Raw genomic sequence first — 10,387 nt, 5'->3', positions numbered from 1 at the left:
GAGAAACACTGCTTAAACACAGTTAATGTAAGATTGCTTGCAAAAAACCTCTCCTCTGAGTCCTGATGCTTTCATTAGCTGGAATGGTTACCCGCCGCCCGAATGTCTTTCAGGATTTGAAGCAGGTTTTCCAGTCCGTAGATGCATCCTTTGTTACTGGACTCGATGTCCGTTATGCTGTCGGGGTCCCGCTCGAATTGGCAAAATCGATGATCCGGAGGTCCGTCAACAACTCCGGCGAGTCTCCATTGGTATCCTGCAGCGACTTACTCGACTGGTCCCCGTCCCCCTCATACATGAAGAGCAGGGAGGTGCTCAAGAAGCTGAGGTCGAGATCGAGGAAACCACTTGGAGGAGTGCCTCCAATTTCTCAATAAAGGGAGGCAGGAGTTCCATCCTGACTTCGTCGCTGGTTGAGAAGTACTCGCGTAGTGCACTCCGGAGGCCGTCCTTGCCCAGGCGGCGTCCATCGTACTTGTTGCGGCATTTGTAAGAGCCTTTGCTGGCCTGGTTACAACTGCGTGAAAACAGTTACAATTACTTGCCATGAATTTGATAACTTAAAAATAGCATTGACAAAGATCTTCAAAGGCAGAGTAGACCACTGACTTCTATCCAAAAAGTAACCGACCAAATTATTGTTAAAAAGCTTACTTGGTTTAAAGATAGTAATGACACTAAACTCCCTGTGAAATTATTCATTCTCGTATGCTGTCATTTTGTTGAAAACATTAAAGATGCATCAAGTGACACATTTTTGGAAATTTCCGTTGGCAGTTGGCTTGTAATTGGGCAAATCCATGAATGGGTGAAAGTGTGTTGACACAAAACACACGTGTGCAGTTTGTTATTATCAGCAAGAATCGGTTCAGTGTGTGACATCACGTAGCAACAATCGGCTGAATGAGAATCATGTCCCGAATACTGATTTGAGGATTGTGCCATGACTCAGCAACTTTTGAATCGGAATCGAGATCCAGAATATTGTGTTTTCTCGAAATATACAGCATTCACAGAGCTAACGCTTCATCAGGTTAGTTGTTAAACACCCGTTTTTAGATTTTGAGCACTTTGTTGCTTCAAACGAAAAAAATGCACCAATGACAAATGGTCGACTCTACCTTTAATAACAATAGTGCTTTAACATTTTCTCCAACACTCTAAAAATATGTTTACCTGCATGCCACAAAGGCGTAGGCCTAGCGTGGCCGTGGTGGTTGCCGCATCGCGGTCGATATGCAGCTGCCGTTTGGCTTCTGAGTGGTCCTTGTGGTAGGTCTTCGTCCCTAGCTTGACGTCCAGGATGCACGGGGAGCGAAACTTGGAGGTCAGATTCTCCAAAAGGATAAACTCTGGAAGGGTTTCAACTGTTAATGGAAAATATCGCAAAGGTGGAACCAATGGTTTTTGCTCTGTTTTTGTGCATAAAAGAAACAAAATTGCCCTTTTACAAGGGAAGTCACTGTCAGAAATTACCGGTAACAGTCTCCTTGTACAGCTTCGATCTGAAAATGTGGGCCGAAGTTTTTGTCAAGAGAATGAAAAGAGTCTGGACGTGCACGTGCCTTTCACTTTAAACAGTATTTTTGACTTTACACTGCCACGAGGAGTTCTTGCAAGAATAACACAAAAATATCCTACGTTTAAATGAGGGAATACATGTGCTTTGGAGGTTTTAAACACTCTGCTTCAGACCAGTTGGAGTCTGGATGCTGATAATTACCTGAGCCGAAGGCGAGTGTAATTATCAGCATCCAACCTCCAACTGGTCTTAAACATAGCGTTTAATAACGACCGAGCACATATTTATTCCCATTTATAAATACCTTTTTGGGCAAAAAAAATAAATCAAAATATTTCGGTAAAGTCAACAAATAAAAATATTATCAACGATTGCAATCAACAAAACACTTCTCTTGCTATACAATGGTAAGTCCCTCTGGTAACAACTCTTACATGGAGATTGGGGCGCACCACGCGTACTGCGTGATGTCGCGCAGAACACAAATGTACCAGTGTAGCGGAATGTAGGACTATGAAATACTGACTCACTGGTAGTGTTGCGCATGCCTAAGTGAGGACTGTGAACATTCAACAAATAAAACGGTGCTGGCACCGGATTTCAAAGGAGTCAAAACGTCATGTGACACTGGAAAGTGTTTAAGACCAGCAAGCCATGTCTTTATCATCCGTTTAAGACCAGCCACATGACAGGCTCTCCACCATAAGAATGGTTAAACTGTCTTAGGTATTTATGAATGCTCTTTTCAATTAGCATCATTTCATAAAAAAAAAAACCCCGCGTTTTGTAGCTAATTGGGCGCATTTCAGCACATAATGGCCCTTTATGATTGGTAAATTTTGAGAGGGGTTTAATGAATCGTTCTATTGCATTCGCTGAATAAGTCTGCAGAGATATATGCCAAGGATACTATGGAGCTTGTTTGAGCCGAAGTCTTTGTGCATGGCGAGCCATCTGCAGTCGGTTCAGATGCACTCCCCACGGGTTGCCCTTCTCAAACTGCTGCCGAGTTGTTTTGCTCTCCGAGTGATCTTCAAATAAGTCCTCTTCACTGGAGGAATCTTTGCTATCTGATGGCTCACTTCTGATTTAACACAAAAGAATACACGTACATGTTAATCATGACAAACGAGTTACGTACAGCACAGTAGAGCCCGACAGTAAAAGGTCACGCTGCGAGCTTCCGGACCCCTTGCGGGGCCCGCTTAGGCCAAAAAAAAATAAGTCGGTCTCTGGTCAGCGCGCGCGTCGATTTTAATCATGCGCGTCAATCTTTTTTTTTTTTCCAAACTGTTCCGCGGTAGCTCCAACAGTGCCCTCTATTGCCGCACCTCCTCAATTTTTTTTTTCCAAAGAGCACCAAGGAATGGGAAATTGCACCATGGCAAATGATCGAGAGCACCAAGGCAAATTATGGAGGAACACCAATGTACATGAGGACACCAAAAAGCAAAATAGTTACCCACTTTGTCTGTACAATCCAAGCTTGAAGAAAAAAAAAAAAAAAAAGCACAAAAAAAAAAAAAAAAAAAAAAAAGCCGCGTCAGTTCCGAACTTTGGTCTGACCAGAGACCGAATTTTTTTTTGTGGCCTTATGGGCATTGTACACTTTGGTATTTACCCAAACCGAACAGCTCCCTCTATGTCTGCCATATCTCAAAAAGTTGGCCAAAAAAGAAGAAAACAATGTAAATTCAAACTAACTGCTGCGTAGGACTTGTCCTTTGTTGCTGTGACAACTCGGAACTTTTCCTGTCATCTTCTTCTGCCGAGTCTGGACCCAGACTTGTCCATTGCTGGGGTACATTGGGCCGGTGCTAGTCTGGTGCTGTGACCTTATTGGGTAGGCTCGGACGCTCAACGAGCCATCATCTTCTTCTTGAACGAAAACATGGACAACTCCTGGTTGGATAAAGAAAATGAAACAGTCAGGTCTGTAGGAGCAAAACAAATAAAAATTCAATTTTCACTTTCAGATGACATGTTATGTAGTACAGGGTGAGTAAAAAAAAGGGGAACCCAAACACCCCCAAAAATGTATTTCATATTTCAAAAAATATGTATCACCAAAAATAATAATGACTGGAAAACCAATTTCAGAAACTACTTGTAGATGAAAAAAATTACTGAAATTGCTCAATCCGTTCAAAGAATATCACCATTAAAACGCAATGTCCCTAAAACCTGTTTCATGTGTTTCGTCAAAATAACAAAAACCAAACAAACAATTTATTGTGTGTTCTAACTGTTTTGGAACAACAAAGAAAATGACAGAGAATACAAGTTTGTTTCAACAACTGTCAAACAACCCTGCCTTAGGAAAACAATATGATTTAGAAAATCCACTTTTTGTTTTTAACTTTTAAACTGAGGTTTTTATCGCTGGTGATGTTTGAAGACAATTAAGGTGTGTGTCCCGTGCTCTAAAAAAATAAAACACAATTTCTTTCAACTTAGTTGCTTGTTTTAACAACTACATACATGAACATTGTACTTGTAGCACCCCATGAATAAAGATATTGACAATATAAATGGGTAACCGCCAACATAGGGCTGGAGAGCTCAGTTGGTAGAGCACTGGAATGGGAATCCAGAGGTCACAGGAATCTGCTCCAGTCAATTTCTATGTTCAACTTTGAACACAGAAATGTGGGTCCTCCAACGCGAAATGGTTAAGCGTAATAGGAAAAATCAAAAGTTATCAAACATCACTTTTCAAAGTCTACCAAATTAAATGTACCTTTGAAAGCTGGAGTGAATTTGGCCAGTTCTGGTGTGAGCATCTCGTAGAAGTGGAGCTCGGCCGGGAAGACCGGTTTACACACGGTGGCCTCGTCGTACTTCATCATTCCAGTGTGACCTCCGACCTGGTGCACGAAGGGCACAAGGTCACGCACTCTGCACTCTCCATTGTCACCTCGGAGGTGAAGAGCTGGTCATTGGCGTTAACACGCGACCGGCGGGCTTTGTCTTGTCTCGTGGTCTTGGACTTGAGCTGCTTGCGGTGATGAGGTTGTTAGCGTGTAACCTCTACAAAGATTATACTGTAAAAGACATTTGAAAGACAAGAAAGCTTTAACAGAAATTCATAAAAGCCTACGACAGTCTATACCGATTACCAGTGGTTGCGAGCCCATCTTGAGAGCCAGTCTTAAACGGAAAATTTGTTCTCGCACGAATAACACAAGAAAAACACAAAAATGCCCAGTTTTTAAGGATAGTTGTACGAATGTACTTTCGATTAAACATTATTGCGTTCAAAACATGTTTTGCAGCCATGGGCGTATTCCAGCTGTCCAGAATGTAAACTGGAAAGAAATATTAACATAACAAATTTACAACGGACCTCACCTGCTCGCTGTGGAGAAACTTACTAAACACTCTGGGCACCTTATCCTCATTTGAATAACAAATTTTACTAAACATCTGGGCACCTCAATCCTCCTTTGAATGACAAATTTTACAATGGCAAAGTTGCAGCAGGTCACAAACTATATGTTGGCAATGGAATTTGTTGAATTGCGTACATGTACATATAGTGACCTTGGGTTATTCCTGCCTCCATGGTTATGCCCACTATAGTATCCTATTGCCTTGGCCCTACAGTGCATGGCCAGACACAATTGAATATTCAATCATACTGACCCTGAATCCCGATGTCTGGATATTTGTGATACAGTGAAAGGTCACCATTCTATGAATAGGGGTGGGAAGCATACACTGGATATTCACAGTTAATAGTGGATAAGGGTGCAGTAATGCAGGTACATTGTACAATATGTATGTAAATGTAGTTTACAATAGTTGCTGGTATATAATCCTAATATGGTCCAGTGCTCCACATTTATTAACCAGAATAGCACCTTGAACAATATACGTACATATATGTACATGTTTACCTACATTATACCTATGATTGATCATGCACCCTCGGTGTTGGGAACCCTACATTAGGATTGCGATATATTCTATGGTGGGATTCATTATTACCAGGGAAGTAAATTAGTCCACTGGTCAATTAAATTAGTATTTTATGTCATGCAAATTGAACAGAATTTACGCCCCTACGGAAATTCTGGCAAATCTTTTCCCGCCCGCCCAGTGTTTTTTTTCCTACCTCCATTGAGGTAGTCTAGGAACACCCTGGGTGGTCCGTCACCGCGTTATGGGGAAGTTGTTTATTGTTAGGCAAATTAGGACCAAGTTATGGGGACTTTCTGCTGTCCCAACCCCACAGCGTCTTCAATCCCCTTGGCCCATAGTACCATGGGCACAACTCGTGCGTACTCCCCACAACTACAACGTTTGTTTATGGTGTAAATTGAGGATATACAGTACACGTGCAACATCATCGATGAATGAGGACAGGAACCAAATCGAGGACTCCTTGGTTGAAAACATGTACAAGACCAATGAGAGTTGTTGCAAAAAAAAATAGTACAAACAAAGTACCATGGGACAACTCGTGTGTACTCCCCACACTACAACGTTTGTTATGGTGTAAATTGAGGATAAACAACGTGCAACATCATCCATGAATGGAGGACAGGAACCAAATTGAAACTCCTCGGTTAGAAAACGTGTACAAACCAATAAGAGCTGTTGCAAAAAAGAGTATAAACAAAGGAAACGGAAGAGGAACAATAGAAAATCCTCGATTTACACCATAACAAACATGCTAGAACAAGTATGTGTGTCCCAATTCATGTTCCGTTACTTTGTGGGGACAATAAAAAAAACGTCCCATAACGCGGTGTAGGCCTACCCATGTACATGTACATGTTTGGCTGTGCTGAATTTGAACTATTCAAATGTATACATTGCATACCATATATACATTGCATTAGGCAAAAAAAATAAAAATTTGTTCTAGGTAGGGATTTTTTGGGGGGCAATTTTTGTTTGTACGATCATATGGAGGTGTCTGCGTGAGTCAAGGGTAAAACTAAAAGGTAGTAATTGATGGTTTTGGGTGTTTTTTCCTTCTCATTCCCCCCCCCCAATAACAAATGAGGGTAGGGCTGTCAGAATAGGTAGGCAGGGAACTCGGAAGCAGAACTATTTTTTTTTGGCTTTATATGTATTGTTTTTATTCACCATTGAATCAATAAACCATTGTGTGCTTTGCAGGTTTGGGGCGCTACAGGGGGTATGAGGCAGGGTAGTTTCGGGTCGTTTAGTGACCCATAACTGAGCCTGCCATTCTAATATCATTATCAATAGTTAAAATTGAATAAGATGTAGGGGCCATTCAGAATAGTCAACGTAAAAAAAAAATCGATCTTTTTTGGAAACTCTGGGTGGTGGGTCAGATGAAATACTGAAAATTGAAATTCAGTTTCATTTAAATTAAAGTAATAAAAAAATAATACAAGAATTAGGAAAAAAAACCCACAAATACCCAGGGCCTCGGATTCGAGATCGTCTGTCATGTCTGTCATTGGACACAGCAAAGCTAATCATAACAAAGCCGAAATAACCACTTTTTTTTATGAATAGTCATTCAGCGTTTAAAAATTGAAATTTGGGGTGGGTCACAGGGTGGGTCAAAACAATTTTGAAAATATATCAATTTTTTTTTTATCAGAAAAGTGCTGCCTATTTTTCAGATGTCTATTTTTTATGAAATTTCCAGATTCGTTTGCACACGTTCATGACGTTTGCATATCAAAATTTGAACAAATTCCAAGAAATTGGACATCTGAAAAAGGCAGCACTTTTCTGATTAGCCTATAAAGAGGGTGAGTGTGCTTCAAAAGCAAAAATAAACTACAATTTTTTACAGTACAAACTAAGTACTCCGCCTACTCCTAGAACTATGACTATGAAAGTACGAGGCTCCGAGTGCAAAACTAAGCCTTAGCTTGAGTAACTCAGCTGACATGCTCTTATTCATTCACATGTAATGTGAATGAATATGACTATGAGCATTGTCAGCTGGAGTTACTCAAGCTAACTAAGCCTAGAAATGTGAAAATCAAAATTTGACCATGATTTGACTAAGTTCGACATGTTTTTTGTACTACTCCTAGAACTAGCGGGAGCATCATAGTTCTAGGACTTTGTAGGAGTATTTTGTACATGGTGGAAGTGTGGCCTTTATTTACGGAAGTAGTCCAGTAGGCAGTGAATTAAAATTGGCCACATTTATGTTTATGGGCATGGGCTAGGAATGAAACAATCATGACAACAACAAAATGTTATCAATCACAATCTAAACAGTAAACTACATTTGTAAAAGTGCGATCCTCCACATAATCTTCGCTTTTTAAAAAACATGTCTAAAAAACAATCGCTTGTTACTTACCGACCTTCATTTTTTTCGAAATTCAAAGGCGAGTGATTTACACAGCTGCACAAGTCAGCGACGAACGTTCTTATGGTGAAGGCGGATTTTATGATCGCGTACGTGTACTACATGTACTACGTACGTGTACGTGTGTACATTCTGCTGCCCTCAACGTCAATATAACGTTCCATGTTAGGGGCGGGGCCAGCGACGTTTACGGGTGGTGGGCGGATTTTAATATCAGATTGGAATTTTAAAAATTAATCCCACCCAGTTCATTCCTAAAATACAATATCTACTTGACTCTCTTTTCACTCAAATTAATTTTGGAGCTAACGATCAGGATTAAAAACAAAAGACCAAATTACAAACAAAAGCATCAAATTTGCATTAAATTAGTTCAAAAAGTTTAGACTTTTTCCTTTGGCCTTGTTGTAGCTGAATGGGCAGGTATAGCTGTCCATATGTGCAAAAGTGGAAAAATATTGTATGACTAGCCAGGCCTACACGCAACAAAAGCTCACAGGTTTCTCCAACGATCCTTACACACTTTTCCAACAACAAAAAAGAAGTATTCTTAAAAATGGAAATCCACCGAAAGATTTCAGATTTGCGCTGTGAAGTCAGCAATAAGTTTGTTTTTGAAGTGCCAACATTTGAAAGTAAATGTCCTTTTCGAGTTTGTGTGGTTCGAGAAACTCATCAGTGTTTCAGTCAAATTACACGCACAATGTACACAAGGGCGGATCCAGAACACAATTTTTTTTGGGGGGGGCCAAAAAAATTTTTTTGGTCCCCCAAAAAAGTGGGTCAAAAAAATACGGCGTGGGGTTCGGGGCCCGCTTAAGGCCCCGAAAATTTTTTGGATCTAGATGCTCTGTGGTGCGATCTGAGGCAATTTCTGACACTTTAACCAATGTTTTTTTGAGGAAAAGATGGTGGTGTACTCATTGCCTGCCTTCATTGCGATGTCACATAAAAAAAAAAAAAAATTGGTTCGTTTTGGGGGGGGGCCATGGCCCCCTTTGGCCCCCCCCTGGATCCGCCCTTGAATGTACAGTATAATTTATACTCCGCCTGTTAATTCAGGAGAATCCCCATCGTTTCATGTACAATGTACTCCTTAATTAATAAACCCATCCAGACAATGATTTCAATTAACCCTCCGTGATCATGTTGATTAAGCCACACAAAAACACACAAAAACAATAGATCAGCCACACTCAAATTTTTTTTTTTTTATTTTATCAGCAAAAACATATTTTTTTAAAGGTAAAGCAGATACAAAAAAAACCCCACCTTTTTAATTTAAAAGTAAACACTAAATGCACCCATCAATTGTCCTCCACCTCCTTCCATTCTTAAACTCTGGCGTTAAAACTCACATAACCTAGATATTGCCAATTTCAGAGCTTTACTTGTTTAAATTACTAAAAAATCAGACTTAAATCTCAATCCATACCGGGTAGGTGTGACTAAATACATACCCGCATAAGGTTGATGGGGGGGGGGGGGGGGGAGGGGTTTTGATAATTGCATTACTATAGACTATTTGCATTGCAGCCATCTTTGTGTGCAAATTTATTTCACATGAATGGCAAAAAGACCTCAACAATGGCCGACGAATGGAAAGACTCTATTGCACACACAACGTGTAGTAAGTATAAAAACAGCTATGATAGGTACTCTTAAAGTTAAATATAATACATATTTTAAGCTTCATAAGTTATTTCAGAACTCTCTTTTGACATACAATGTAAAAACTAATCCCCAAAATTATTCAGACTAAAATATGTACAGACCAATACCGATAAGAACAAAATGTGGTACCAAATCAAAGAACAAAATGTATCATGCAGAAACAGTTGGCACAAAAATAAGCAACACGGAACAAACGTATAAAACACTCCAATTTTGCCAATGTCAAATCATACGCTATTTGTGTGATAAGGGTTTGGCAAGAATATAACATTATTTTTAAGAACATGAATAAACGTACAATTACTCTGCTAATAACTAAATATTAAATGTCTTCAAAAAGCAGCAAGCATCATTTCAGGCATAAGGCAAGGAATGTTTGGCATAAACTGTAACACAGTTCAATTAAAATGCTTACCAAAACATTAACATATATAGGTTTCATGTTCCTAATTGCTCTATGCATGTTTTACACGACATAACTTAGTGACATGTGTATTTATAGTCAAGGATCACGCACACTCCAGGTATGCTAACAATTTATCATGGAGGCCCCTTTCAGTAGTGAAAACATTGTGTTAGCTTAAGTTTGGATAATCCGCATTTCGTAAATATTTATATATTATTTTACATTGGAAGCAGTTCACTTCCATATATAGGGTTGACCACAGGCCAAACATATGGTTGTTGTAAAGGGCGAGTCAAAAAGAAAGTGAACTAGAATAATTTTTTTCCCCCGTAAAAAAACATGCAATTTTGACCAGTTACTAGCCAATAATATGTACTTTATCCTACGTTATTTTTATTAAAATGAGCTAGCAACTATATTTTATAAAATATTTCTCATTAGGTCACTTCCTTATGACGCACCCTGTATA

General features: G+C 39.6%; 1 protein-coding gene across 1 annotated transcript; it reads right to left on the bottom strand.

The window, feature by feature from the left end:
- Positions 1 to 348: 348 nt before the first annotated feature.
- On the bottom strand, positions 349 to 4,454 carry LOC115929459 (inositol hexakisphosphate kinase 2-like; the record flags this gene model as incomplete). Its single annotated transcript, XM_030998426.1, has 4 exons — positions 349 to 507; positions 1,177 to 1,367; positions 3,227 to 3,424; positions 4,263 to 4,454. Coding segments are annotated over 4 exons (740 nt in total), but the record flags the coding sequence as incomplete, so codon positions are not given.
- Positions 4,455 to 10,387: the final 5,933 nt, after the last annotated feature.

The sequence above is a fragment of the Strongylocentrotus purpuratus genome, unplaced genomic scaffold (assembly GCF_000002235.5).
Source record: "Strongylocentrotus purpuratus isolate Spur 01 unplaced genomic scaffold, Spur_5.0 spur5_contig_717, whole genome shotgun sequence".
Lineage (NCBI taxonomy): Eukaryota > Metazoa > Echinodermata > Echinoidea > Camarodonta > Strongylocentrotidae > Strongylocentrotus > Strongylocentrotus purpuratus.
Note: the sequence above shows the minus strand (reverse complement) of the source record. Positions and strands in the feature narration are given on the sequence as shown.